Source organism: Phocoena sinus, chromosome 2 (genome assembly GCF_008692025.1).
Source record: "Phocoena sinus isolate mPhoSin1 chromosome 2, mPhoSin1.pri, whole genome shotgun sequence".
In the NCBI taxonomy this organism is placed as follows: Eukaryota; Metazoa; Chordata; class Mammalia; order Artiodactyla; family Phocoenidae; genus Phocoena; species Phocoena sinus.
Genome location: NC_045764.1, coordinates 83751406 through 83766084, shown reverse-complemented (window position 1 = coordinate 83766084; position 14679 = coordinate 83751406). Strand labels below are relative to the sequence as shown.

At 48.1% G+C, this 14679-nt stretch overlaps 1 protein-coding gene across 1 annotated transcript in view; it reads right to left on the bottom strand.

Moving 5' to 3' along the window:
* TNFAIP8L3 (TNF alpha induced protein 8 like 3) overlaps window positions 1–14104 on the bottom strand; it is a 40054-nt gene extending 25950 nt beyond the window's left edge. Inside the window, exon 1 of the mRNA XM_032623175.1 lies at window positions 13855–14104. Within this exon, the coding sequence (XP_032479066.1) occupies window positions 13855–13906 (52 nt within the window). The 5' untranslated portion in view covers window positions 13907–14104. The remainder of the gene's footprint in view (window positions 1–13854) is intronic.
* Window positions 14105–14679: the final 575 nt, after the last annotated feature.

Genomic DNA, 14679 nt, shown 5'->3' with positions numbered 1-14679 from the left:
AGTCTAGCTGCACACTTGACTGATGGTTTGACTGGGTTCAGAACTCTACATCACCAGTCATTCGCCTTGAGAATTCAAAGACACTGCACCATTGTTGTTTAGCCCTCGGTGTTGCTATTTGGAAAACTAGTGCGTTAAGGGCCTGGTTTTTCTCTCTGGAAGCTTAAAGATCTTCGCTTCATGACAAGTCTCCACTCACAAGCCATACTTCTCCAAGTTTCCACTGCCTTAGTCCCTCTAGCACCCAGGAGGGCTCGTGTGATGGGTGGGGGGACCAAGGCAGAGGAAATGGAGAGGAGCACCTGGGTGCGAGGGGCTGCAGGGAAGGGAGGCACCAAGGATGAGGCAGGGAGATCTGGGGCCAGGGAGACGGGCTGGAAGGGAAGTCAGGAGAAGGACTTGCTCCTGGGGTGGAGGTCAGAGGTCAGAGGGCCCCTGCTGGAAGCCAGCTTTTCTCAAAGTTTTGGACTCTTTAATATTAAAAGGGGCTACTATCCGGGTGGAGAGGCCCAAGAAGGCTGGGGCAGCTGTGACTGGCAGACCTGCTGCAGGCCAAGTGACCCTCAAGAGCATGGGCCTGGCCTACAGCCCCTTGCCCCTCTGGCTTCCCTGCCACATGACCCAACCCCCTGACCAGCTGCATTTAGTCCTTGCCTGGCCTGCATCCTGCCTGTATGACAGTCTCAGCCCCTAATGATCACCAACCTTCACCCCTCTTCAGACTTGGCTCAGACCTCAGCCACTCTCTTGGGTTACAACAATATGGCAGAGCTATATTTATGTGGAGAGGTTTTTTTTTTTTAATAACAAAAATGAAACAAAGAAAACCAAGGATGGTTGGAACTAGACTTCTTCACGCATCAGCATCAGCCCATCACTGACTTGCCTCCTGGGGTGAAGGGAAAGCTGGGTGACAACTCTCTAGAGATAATGCCTGGGTGCTTACTACACCTGCTGGTCTTAGGATGTACCATCCATCATTCTCGACATAAACACCTGCTTTCTGTAAGAATTTACTCCTATCTCAATTATTCTGTCTCTCATATCCTCTTATCTCTCCCTTAAAAATCACAGTGGTCATATTCACCCACTTGCCATTAATAAGACAATATGGCTGCTTAATAAGGAAACTCATACTGCTTTCCTCTTGAAGATTAAGAAAGTGATTTTTTTTTTTTTCAATGGAAGGAAGAACTTTTCTGGAAGGGTTGAAAATGCATAGTTAATATATATTATGTTTTTAAATCTGAAAAGGGGTAAAATAATTATATTTTATAATATAAATCAAGAAAGTAAAGATAGGGCTTCCCTGGTGGCACAGTGGTTGAGAGTCCTCCTGCCGATGCAGGGGACACGGGTTCGTGCCCCAGTCCGGGAAGATCCCACATGCCTTGGATTGGCTGGGCCCGTGAGCCATGGCCGCTGAGCCTGCGCGTCCGGAGCCTGTGCTCCGCAACGGGAGAGGCCACAGCAGTGAGAGGCCCATGTACCGCAAAAAAAAAAAAAAAGTAAAGATAGACAAAATCCTGGTTGATGGGGAATATCAATCATTAAGGGTGGTTGGGGCTAATTTAAAACTAGGTTAGAAACTCTGATAAATGTGAGTCTAAAGGGTGAGCACTTCTGTTTTCTACAAGCTTCCTGACTGGGCTACCCCTATTTGATGGACTAGAGTAAAATAAGGTGGAGACAGGAAGGCAGTGAAGAATACCAGGACCATGATATCTCTTATCTTCAGCTCCAAGATGCACAAGAAATCCTCAATACATTTTCTTTTTTTAAAATTGAAGTATAGTTAATTTACCATGTTGTGTTAGTTTCAGGTGTACAGCAAAGTGATTCAGTTACAGATATTCTTTTTCAGATTCTTTTCCATTATAGGTTATTACAAGACCTCAATACATTTCTGTCTAATTCCTTCAGAAATAGATACATATAATATTATCATATAGCTTTTCTTTTTTTTAAAGGAATTTTATTTATTTATTTATGGCTGCATCAGGTCTTAGTTGTGTCACGCAGCATCTTCACTGAGGCCCGCAGGATCTTTCGTTGCGATGTGCGGGCTCTTTGTTATGGTGTGCGGGTTCTTCGTTAACGTGCGCGGGCTTCTCTCTGGTTGTGGCGTGTGGGTTTTTTCTTTTCTCTAGTTGTAGCACATGGGCTCTGTAGTTGTGGCACATGGGCTCCAGAGCGCATGGGCTCTGTAGTTTGCAGCATGTGGGCTCTCTAGTTGAGGGGTGTGAGCTCAGTAGTTGTGGCATGTGGGCATAGGTGCCCCACGGCATGTGGGATCTTAGTTCCCTGACCAGGGATTGAAACCCCATCCCCTGCATTGGAAGGCGATTCTTTACCACTGGACCACCAGGGAAGTCCCTCATATAACTTTTCAATAATGAGTTTTTTGGGAAAGACCAAACTTGGGGGTGGCAGACCAATACCTACTAAAAGCAAATAATCCTGTTATAACAGAATTTTAAATGCCCCCCTCTTTTTTTTTTAATTGTAAAAGTAATAAAGACACAAAATCAATGTGTAGATGAACAAGTGGAAAGTGAAAGTCATTCATGTTTGGGATGGGGGTCAGGGAGGGAGTGAGCGTCAGGGATGCCAGCTACACACACTGCTGGTCAGTGAGCAACAGTAAGGCCACAGTCTAGAGCCAAAATGGCGGAGTCAGCAAGCTCACCCAGCAGGTCTGTTTGGCCGGTGAGGCTCTGGTGCCCTTGGCCTCAAACCTATGAGCTCATCATCCACCTTGACTATTTATACTTCCTCTACCTGGCGTGAGGGCCCAGGCCAGGTGGGCTCAGAGGGGAGGGTGTGATGAGGGGGAGAGAGGCTGCAGAGCCGAAGCCAGGGAAATGGGTGAGTAGGAAGAAGGCTGAAGAGAGAAGCCTGGAATCACACCCCCACCAGTGGGCGGGCAGGAAGGACCCACTGAGGCCTGGCCTGATGGGAAAGTGGACCACAGAGGACGGAGGGAAGAAAGAGTTTCAAGAAAGAAAATAGAGGGACTTGGGACAAAACTGCAAGAAAGTCAGAAGGACAGCCAGTGGATAAGTCCACTGAATCTCATTTGGTGGTTGTTTTTAAAATAATAACCTGCTGAAAGTTATACATACGCATTGAGAAAAAATCTGGAAGGAAAGCACAAAGAAGGAAATTAAAATTGCCTATAAACTCATCATATAGAATGGTTAATTCTGTTCCAGCATTAAAAAAAAAATGCATGTATGTGAATGTGAGGGAGAGATTTTCCTCCCCTTCTCTCTATAAAAAAGGGGTGTCTGATCTACGAAACAAAAACAGACTCACAGACATAGAGAACAGACATGTGGTTGCCGGGGGAGAGGGGAGAGGGATGGATTGGGAGTTTGGGATTAGCAGATGTAAACTATTATATATAGGATGGATAAACAACAAGGTCCTACTGTATAGCACACGGAACTATGTTCAATATCCTGTGATAAACCATAATGGAAAAGGATGAAAAAGAATATATATATGTTTAACTGAGTCACTTAGCTGTACAGCAGAAATTAAACACAACACTGTAAATCAATTATACCTCAATAAAATCTTTAAAAAAGGGGTGTATGTATATATAGGTATGTGGTTGTATATGCATGAATAAATAAATATACATGTATATATATTTTATCAAGCTTTCTTCATACATTATAATGCAAACACCTATAACATGTTTTTCAAATTAAGTTTTCTTAGCAGCTGAGTAATATTCCTCTGTGTGGAAATGTCATTATGTATTTAGTAATTCAATAACTATTTAATTGAATATTTACTTATATGTTTAGGTTGGATATTTAGATTTGTTTCTGCTCCCCCTTTGTGGGGAGCAGCTTTAAATAATGAAAATCTACCACTTACTTTGTGATTTGGGGTAATCTCTGTGAATCTGTTTCTTTATCTGTAAACTGTAAATAATACCTGCTTTCTCCATGTCCCGGTTTTGCTATGAAATCATGTGTGTAGGATATTTCATTGTTCTTATGACTTCACAATTTAACTCTGAATGACTTGGCAGCTGGTGAGGCCACCAGAGTTGTTGAGATAAAGTGATGGAAAGTTAACAGTCCGGGTGTAGCTGTGCTGAGCTGACGTGTCTCTTGGACAGTGAGAAGATGAGGTCCAGACGACTTTGAAAGGCAGGATTCTTGCTCTGGAGAGAGGAACGGGTTAGACCACAGCTTTGGGAATCTTTAGCTTCACGGTGGAAAAATGGGTGGTCTTTTCCAAATGAAAGTGTGTTGTTAGAAAAGAACAAGGCCGAGAGCTCAGCCTTAGGAGACACAGGTAGGAAAAAGATATTAATGAGGGATGCAGAAGGAGCAATTGAGGAGGCATGCAGGGAAACCAGGATTATACAAAGTCAGAGAAAAAAGGAAAAAAAAAGTCAAGAAAATTCAGGTTTAATTCCCATCAGATACTGCTCTGGGCTCGCTAAAAGTTGACTCTGTATTAACTTAGCTCTGCCTGCTTCATGTGACTGAGATTGAATCACTGAATTAAACATTAAGGGTGAGAGAGGCTAACACAGGTGAACAAATTTTCCTCTTTCCTTACAAAATGAAAAATCAATTTAAACAAAGATTTAAAAACATAATTGGAGAACTAGAGGCCAATAAATCTATTTCTGAAGCTGGAAGCTATTAAAGTAAACTAACCTTTGCAATTGTCACTGTCCATCTGTAAAACCTACCAAATTCCTCTCGGGTATTAAAAAAATGTAAGAATCTTCTGAGGGCTCCATGTAGGGCTCTCCTGACCTGGAAAGTGGGCTGGGTACACGGGAAGGGCCTGGTGTGGGCCTGTAGTGTCTGACCTCTGGGCAGCTGTGCTGGGTGGGAGAAAGCTCAGGAGAGGAAAAGGGGAGAGGGGTGTCAAGAACACAGTGGAAGGTGTCAGAAGGAAACATAGCAGGGGTCCCTTAGATATCCCAACACCCAGAATAACTCTGATCCTTTTAAAAAATTATATATGTTTTGGGGGAATGATAGAGGAGCCAGAGTGTGTGGGCTCCAATTCTGGTTCTGATGCTGCCTGGCAGTGTAGCCAATGTTCTTAGTGTCCCCAAGTAAATATTTCAGAAGGGGGACTCTTGTTTTCTTACAAAACCCCTTCTTCCCCAAATAAAGGTCTCTTGCATCTTTTCAGGAATGCTTTTGGACGACATTCTTCTGGAAAAGCACATCTATTCTTAGGGCTCAATCTGATTTTCCTCTTTGTACTGTTTTCACATATTCTACCATGAGCTTGCATTCCTTTGGTGGAAAATAAATGTTACTAAAAAACAATATGTAAGAGACACCACTAAAAACTCAAACCCCAGTTGTCCAGCTCAGAATCTCAAGTTCTCTTCATTGCACTACAGTCTCATCTTCGAGTTTTCTCTTGCCCTTGAGTCCAACTGGTCACCTTGTCCTAGGGATTCTGTATCTGGAATGATTCTAAATGCTGGAGTGGAAAAAGTACTTTAGGACCCAACCCAAGTACACTCTGATAGAGGGAACATTTGTTTGTCTTTGCACCTCTCTTGACTCTGCTTCTCAACCCTTCTCTCCTCTTGGGGTTTGCCACATTCACCACCCACCAGGTTCCCAGGACCCTAGACATGAACGTGGCTGCAGGGTCCTCCCAGGACCTTCTCGCTCTGACAGCTGCTTTGTGCTGCTCCCCTCATCTTCCCTCCCAAACCACCCCTCACCAGCCCCTGTTCTGGAGCCTGTGACAGCCCATCCTTGCCCATGTGTTATTGGGCCACTGCAGGTAATGTCTGCAGCTTAAAGCAGGGCTTTCTGGAGATATAATGTCCTAACCTACCAGAAGGAGCCTAATGAAGGAACTTAATGGTCTGAGGGCCCTGTGTGGGAGCTGGTGGGGGACGTAAAGGAACCTGGTGGCATCCATCGATCTAACTACATAGTCTACCTGGTAAAGAGCACTGTTTTTGGAGTTAGTTAGACTGGCTTCATATCCACTGAGAAGCTGCACATCCCTGAGCAAATTACTTAATCTCTCTGTGCCTCAGTTTCCTGGTCTATAAAATGAGGTTATTTATAGTACCTAGCCCAGAAGGCCTATAGAAGGCTTAAATACCATATAAACAGTTAACCCAGTCTGAAATACATTGTATGTGCTTAATTAATAGAAAATTAAATAAAAATTCAAAACATCATTATTATTTTACATTCAGTACTAGCCCTCTGGGGCTGGACTCTGGCTGGCAAAGACTATACTCACAATTTCTCATCTTGTTTGATATATGCACAACTTCTTAAACCTAGTTTCTCTACCTTGTAACCTGAACCCCAGCCTTCTCTCCCTGACTTTCTTAACGTTACTCCAAGGAACCAGACTCAAACGTGGTAGGAAAGCTGCTGCAGAGGCCAGCTGACAGCCCCCATCACTTCCCTCCCATATTACTCACTGAAAATCTGTTTACCTTCCCAGCATAACTCCCAGGCCCCAAATCAGGGATGCAGGACATGTGTGCTCACCAGAACAACCTTTTACAGAATTTCCTCCTGCACATGAAACTGGATGCCTCTACCATACAGATATCAACTGGGAGTCTCCATGAAGCTACGCATCACCAAAATGCTTCCTTTTGGGGCTAGAATAGTTTCCCGGAAAGCATATTTTACTTTCCAGAAGACAACCTAGAAGCTAGTGGCTGCTGCTGTGGTTTTTCAACTGTTTAAACCAGTATTTGGATACTACCAAAGTGTCTCCATTTTTTTTCCTGGAGAACTGAATTACAAAATACTGGTTTCTATTAGGGTGTGTCTAGCACTTTCTGTGCTGCCAAGCCTTCCATGTTTATAGTCTGCACACTAGATCTTCCATGAACAGGCTCAAATTTATTCCCAGGCAATGATGTTTAGGAAACCCAATATGAACGTGAAGATTGTTCTAAAGCAGTTTCAGAATTTGTGTTATGCAGTTGCCTAAAAAGAGCATGTGTGATGTATAAAAAAATAATATATTTTGGGGGCATGTCTTAATATATGTTGGGGAAAAGGTACTCACTCTCATATGTTTTCTTGGATTGAGGTATCACAGGAAACTTACTTTTTATATTCTTCTTCTCTATCCTTTATTTCTATACTTGTATAGAATGCAGCCCAAACACCCACCTACACAGGCATTTTACAGAAAGAGTTGGAAGCCAAGTGACTGAAAAACAAAACAAAATTATGTATATCGTGTCTTTAAAGAGATTTACATGTGAATTCAAATGGGAGCCAATGGTAACTCTGTAGGACAATGAACCAGTTAGAGAAAAGTACTAATGGGAAGTGTGACTATGATTTGGTTTTGATGAGAAATAAAACAGCAGGGGCCGTGTTTTTAGAGAAAAATAAAGTAGGAAATAGAGCTTTACATTTACACACACATTCTGTCTCCAGCTCCCAGAAACTTACATGCTGGCCACAATCAACACAACATCCAGTGTTATGTTTTGAGCAGGTCCGCCCTCTCCTCCCTTTTAGCCCTCTAAGGGGGCCCCACTGCTCCAGGCCATGCTTCTCACAGGCTCCTGTCCTTGCCACCTCCTCTGTTTCCCCTGACTTGCTCTTCTCCCCCATCTAAATCCTTCACTCCTTCCAGGCTATCCTCAAGGCCCATCTCCTCCATGAAGCCTCCCCACCAGAACCCCAAGCCACGATGCCCCGTGCTCCAAAACCGACACTGTTTATTGCCGATGCCGCCCAGTCTTGCAGATTCCTTTTGGGTGGGTGTTTTCTCTCCCTCTGGCTGCAAGCCTCTTGAGGGCGGGGCCACATCTAATTCCATTTCGGTGTACTACCATAGCACCTCCACACACTGAACACAAAACAGAGGATCAGCCAATATCTACTGGATCTGTGAGGTCTAAAATGGCTAATTCCATCTGGCTATCTAAATTGCCCTAATGAGGTCTAGATAATGTTTATAGCTCAACAACTATCCCCTGAACTCTGCCCGTATGCAGGGCTGCCATCCATCATGAAACATCCCTGAGGAACTTTGGAAGCCATCTGTGGTGAATGCACGATGTACGATGTACGTATGGCCCAGGTTCCCTTCCGGAATGAAGGACTAAGCACTTCACAAGCTGCTGGTAGTGATGTCTGCAGACAGCCCTCAGCTGAAGGGAACAGCTTCGCCCAAGATGCAGGGATGGCATGAATCTAATGACTAATCATTATGTCAGGGGATATAAAGGCCTGGCCCCTCACCCCAATTCAGTTCTTTTTTCTTTTTTTTTAACATTTATTTATCGGGCTGCACTGGGTCTTAGTTTCGGCACATGGGATCTTTAGTTGCAGCATGTGGGATCTAGTTCCCTGACCAGGGATCAAACCTGGGCCCCCGGTATTAGGAGTGTGGAGTGTTAACCACTGTACCACCAGGGAAGTCCCCCAACTCAGTTCTGAAGGGTTTTCCAGCTCCAGAGCTCGAGGCTATTGTTGGGTCTGCATTGCAGCTCAGCTTCTCACTCTCTCCAGTCTGGCATCCCTCCCTTCCCTTTCTCTTTCCCAGGTATTGATCCCAAGAGCATCCCCAAATAAACACACTGCATGCTAACCTCCATCTCAGAGTCTGCTTCCTGGGGAACCAACCTACAACATCATCTATACATCTGTCCATCTATCTAGCCAGCCAGCCAGCCAGCAACCTATCACTGTGTTTAGGGCATGCAGGTGGTGTTTGTGGGTGCTGATACAGGTGAAAAAGACCCAGTCTTTACCCAGTCTTTACCTCCTTAGGGAGCGAAGGCCAGTACAAGAGATGAGACATGTACAGGAATAACTGTGAAGCACACAGTGGAAAGTGGATGGTGTCAAGAGAGAACATATAAACAGAGACACAGCCTGGGTATAATCCCAGGGCAAGGGGGTGAGAGTCTTCTGGCACTGGCTTAAGATGTGGCCATCGGTATATGCTTCCTATCTCCCTATCTGATCCCAAGCCCTGGAGACAGGATGGACTATGTCCTTATCTCTCTTTGCACTTCCCATACTTCCCAACACAGAGTCCCAGACAGTGCAAGAAATGTTAAAACACGGAAGCAAAACACTGAAGGACAGCGTTGGCAGTTCTACTTTATAGGACAGGTTTCTGGCTGCCTGTCTGGACTTTCGGTGCAGAGTTCTCAGGAGGCTCCTCAAGATGCTCATTCATTTATTATGTCCATAAAACCTTGGGAACATGAAAGCACAAGACAAGGCCCTGACCCTCAAAGCAGCCCACTATGTGGATGAGGCAGAGGCCCCTGAAAATTTCCACAGATAAGAACAAGACCTGGGACTATGACTAATAGCCAAGTAGTACGTCATCCCCAGGTGGTCCCTGCCCTTGGTCAGCCAGTCCATCAATCGTCAAAGGTTACTCTGTCAGTTGACAAAGGTTACTGAATAGCCTCCGTGAATAACCCAACAATGAGAATCAACAAACTCCAGAACCTCATGAGCCTCCAAAACCAATGCCCCAGCATAATTTACTGTCTACAGGGGAAAAGCACCTTTAAGAAAATTTAAGTAACCACTATTAAGTGTCTGATGGAAAGAAAAGAAGCACTGGCAGGGTAGGGAAGCCAGTCTCCTGCATTTCTCTGCTTCAGCCCAACTCAACATGCCAGTCCCCTTCCACTCTCCCTCTCCTTTTACTGCTTTTGTACAATCTGTCACCAACTTCTGTTGTTTGTTTCTCTGAAATGGCATTTGCATCCTTCCTCTTCTGCCTCGCTTAGTGCTACCATCCCCTCTGATTGTGTGGCCACGAGGCTCCAAGCCTAGGCCATCCCTGCGCTTCATGTCTGTCTGATGTGGCTTCTGAAAACCCAGATCTCAGTCGGTCATGTCTCTGCTCTACTATCAGCTCAACGGGGGCTCCTTCGGCACCATCAGGTACTAGTTATTAAGACCCCCTGTTGTCAGTGGCTCTCCCTACACTCACCTAACTTTACTTCCCAGTACCCCTTAGTATATGTCCTCCACTCCAGTCACCTCCCTCTTTATCTGTGCCTTTGTTCAATGGTGTCTGACTTCTGAAACGCCTTGTCTCCTCTTGGCCAACTATTGAATCCTACCCACTCCTTGCCACTTTGTTCACAAGGACCAAGCTTAGGACCGAGGCGATGGGAAAGACAGGAAGGACAAAGTCAGCGGCCTGCTGTTTTCCTACTTCTTTTATTATTTTGAAGTTTCCCTACCACATCCTGATTCCATCACACAGAAATGCTTTTCTGTAGCACCTACCCAGCCACAGGGATGCTCCATCAGCTTGACTGCCCCAGACCACCTAGCTCTGGGTGGAAGGAGCTTGTCGTCTTGAGCCGGGTAGACTATCTCTGTCTTATAAGTCAGAAAGGGAAAAAGCTGACACTGCTAATGTTTACTCGCTTGTTATTTCCTAGGAAAGACTCAAATCATTGCCGAGTTAATACACCAAGCTCTAGGGTTTCTGAGAGATGGATGGTGGGCTTGTCAAAGGAGAGACTGCCAAGTTGGGTCTCTGGAAAGAATCCAGTGTTCCATAAACCCTGTCTCCTTCCTTATCATAGAAAGAACCATAAAATGACAGAAAGGCAGAGGAGAGCTGCAGGCAGCAGAATGACTTAGAAGCACCATCCTGTGCTTCCTGAAAAACAGAAAATGCAGATTAAGGCAAATCTCATCCATACACACCCCCTTTACTTCCTATGCAGGGTATTGCTTGATGAGAGAGCTGCACAGCAGATACTGGGGAGCTCTTTGGAAAAGTCTCTTGAAAGGGGTACAGTAAAGAGTAGGTGGTGCTCAGAGATTTCCTCACTCTGCCAATTTTTGACTGGGAAGGCTACGACATGGGCAAAAATGGAGAGGAGAATGGTGAGTACCTCCTGTTTCTCCTGTTACCTTGAAGGGAAAAGGTGCACCAGTGTGTGGGGGGCAGTTAACGCCTCTTCTTCTATTGGAAGTGGCACGAAAGTGGCTAATCTCCAGGTTATCAGGTGGACTGGGTAAGGCCACCTTCTCTACTTTGTGCAAGTTTCTCTAGAGCTGAAAGAAAAGGATGGTGAAAGCAGTAGTTTTGAATGTTCCCATCTTTGTGACTTCAGCTGGAAGATGATGTGCATGAGAAGACAAAGCTCTGGGGTACATTATTTAGCAGTATTCTTACAACATAATCCAATCAGATGATAAAAATAGCAGCTGCCATTTACTGAATGATTACCAGGAGGAACACTTTTCATGTGTTATTTAATCCTCACATCCCCCCCCTCAGCTTGTACTATTGTTTCCCCATTTTACAGAGGGGGAAACTGAGGTTTAGAGATGTTAAGTAACTTGCCCATCAGGTAGAGATTGAGACCTGAGTCTTTCTGATTCCAGAGTCCAGGCTCAGGACCTTAATAAGGTCTGTCTTATGGCAGGGCTTTTTCATAAGTTCAGGAAGGGGAGGGCACTGAGGAGGAAGCAGCCCTTCATCTTATCTCCCTGTGAGGTAGGTACACACAGACACACACATTAATACTCCGAGAGATCCCACTTCCTCTACTGTGCTTCTCAGTTATAAACCCATCCAGCTTGCACAGATACAGGTCCACAGATGAATGTCATGTTACTTACAGGGACGATGGTCAACTCCTATGGATAATTTAACCAGTATCTGAAGCTGCAACAGGAGTTTCCATTTGATAGGATGCAGCCATAGCAAGGCGATGAATTAGCAACTAGTTTTGAAGCTTTGTCACGAAGAATACTTTAAGACAAAATAATGAGGGAGACTGAATGCCATTTAGCAGAATGGCTTGTGACATTCAAATAAATGTTCAACTTGAGATTCAAGCACAGAGAGGAAGAAGAAATGACTGTAGAAAACGGTAAGGCACAAACAAATGGTGACAGCTCAGAGAGCTGGCTGCCCTATTCTTCATCAGACCCATCTGACCTCAGTAGTCACAACTGCTGTTAGTTGTGCAGAGGTCTTCTGACACAAACACACATGAACACCCTGGGATACTCCTTGCTGGGCAGTCTGTGGGGAGAAGCAACTGGACCCTTAAGAACTCCTTCCCTCCCCTTTCATCCAAGTACCAACTCTTCTGAGTGTCTCCTGCCTCCCCCTTCCCCTCCCCTCCTCTTTCTCAAAGCCTCCTTATCCTCCTCCCCTTCTCCATCAACTGGCATGAAAGATCTGAGGGTGAGAGTAGGGAGAGCATGTTAGTTCCTCCGATTTTGAGAGAGTAAAGTGTCAGTGTCAAGGTACTCACTCCCCCTCCTTTTGAGCTCTAGAGACACAAAGCTCTAGAGACACAAAACACCCACTGGAACTTTTAAATGATGTGAAGAGATCCACAAGCCACCTGTGAAACAAAATCTTGGTGCTTCACAGTCACAGGAACATACAGGTTCGAGAAGGGCTCATGTTTATTACTTATGTCCACACATACCTACACAAAGCAGGTGGCCGTTGCACACACACAGGCATCCTCACACACAGGCATCTTGACGATGCCATCTTTCTTTTCCTCCATCCTCATCTCTTCCCACCCAGCTGTAGGTGTTGACCACAGCCGCCCTGTGAGAGGCTGAGGGGTATGATGCAGTAAAAAGGGAGTCACTCCGCCCTTGGCTACTCCCTGGCTCTGATTTGTGGGTAAGCCACTTAGCCTTTCTGAACCTTTGTAAAATGGAGATAACAACCACCTGGCTAGGTGCTGTGAAGATAAAGGAGAAAAGTATACGTAGGGCCCTTGGTACAGCTCCTGGCGCTGTCCCGCCTGGTTCCTGAGCCTGCCTTCCTACACCCACACCTGGGCTGATGGTGCCTCCGGTCTCCCCGTCCCCACCCTCAGGACACTGGCCTGACACTGGGAAGACTGGGGACTAGTCCGGGCCCTCAGGCCTGTACCAGGAGGGTTCCAGCTCTCAGGCCACAGGTCTGCTGGCCAGGGCTAGCCTGCAGGGCCACGAGGGCGTGGGGAGCCACGGTCACGTGGGAGGGCCATAGGTCTCCCGCCCGTGGACCTGCAGGAGGCGGGCAGAGCGGGCTGGTGGAGGGGGGCAGAGCCCGCGGTTAAGTCGACCCAAGGCTGTGGGTGGCTTCCTCCTGTTGCTCAGTATCAGGGAGAGGCGGGGGAGGACATTCATTATTTCCTAAGTAAGCGTCCACCCGTCGCTTCGATAACTATCGATTGTGAAAAGCTGGCGGCGCCCCTTAAAGGCGAAGCCGGGACCCCGCGCGCCGCCGCCGCGTCTGTCTTCCCGGACCCTTCGTGGGGACCTCCTCCGCGCATGCAGGGCAGCGATGGGCCAAAGCTTCTGCATCGGCTCATCTAGCAGCTTCGGGAACCGCAACCACGAGCTGTGGTTTGACTCCTGCCCGCCCACCCGCGGGGGCCTTTCCTTCCCAGAGCGTCGTGTCACGCCCTCGGAGCGGGTCACCTGTTCCGCAGCGTCCCTGGCGCCCGGGGTTCGAGGAGCCGGCCGGCGCTCGGAAAGTTATTTCCAAAAGCAGATATGCAGCAACCCTCGCTGCAGCAAACTACAGGACGCGGAATACCCGAACCCTGCCCCACCGCCACCAGCCCGGCGACCGGAGCCCGCTGCCGGAGTCCCGCAGCGCCGAGAGCCACCCGCAAATGCACCTACTCTCCCTCCAGCGCCCGAGTGCAATGGGGAGAAAGCCCCAAAGCAAACTCACAGCGCAGAGCCATCCCAGTCCCGGCCCGGAAGGGATCGGGCTGCTGGGGATCGGCCTCCCGCCTGGCCGCTCCGAGAAATACTCGCGATTTCCCGCCCCGGCCTCCCCTCCTGTCTGCCCCAGCCTTCCCGGCTGGGCTGCTGCGACCCCTCGTACCTGCGGCGGTCCCGGGCTCGCCCTCGCTCTGCTCGCCGGAATCCGAATCCATGCTGCCGGCCGGGCGTCCACAGACCCCCGCCCGTCCGCGGGGCGCACGGGACCGGCCGGCGTCCGGACTCGGGCTGCCGCGTCGCACTCCGGCCAGGCAGTGCGCTGCGGCCGCGGCCAGGGGGCCGCTCGGCAGAGGCTAGCGCCGCCCGCGCCCCGTTCCCCGCTCCCCGAGCCCGCCGGCCGGTGCCTGCTTGCCAGGCGAGCGCGGGGCGGAGGGTGGGGTGCGCCGGGAGAGCGCGGGGAGGAGGGTGGGGAGGCGCTAGTGGGGAGGAGCAGGAGCGTCCGGCGCCCCGCGCGCTCCAGCCTGGGGTTAAATACCCGGGGGGCGGTGCCGCTCCTCCACCCGCGCCCCCATCGGGCGCCCGGAGTCCTGAACTTGTGGAGCCGGGCGAGGTCGTGCGAGCCGGCGAGGCTGAGCCCCTTCCCTTGGAGGTGGCCAAGTTTGGAGAAGTTTTAGGTGAAAAAGCGCCTCTACCCAAGTAGGAAAAGGGGAGGTTCAGAGTGGGCGTGCTGGGGCTGCCCGGGTTCGAGTCTAACTCCACAGTTCGGAGACCTTGGCCGAGTGACTTAACTTCTCTGTGCCCGTTTCCTCATCTGGAAAATGGAGACAATCAGAGTTCCCTTTTGTCCGGGAGGTTGTGAGGGGAGTATATAAATTATGCGTGTGAGGGGCCGAGAGCAGGGCCTGGCACTTAGCGAGGAAGTAAACGACGCGCGGAGGCAACGCTGACGCTGGTGGTTCTTCTCCCGGCGCGGGCGGGGGCGGGCAGG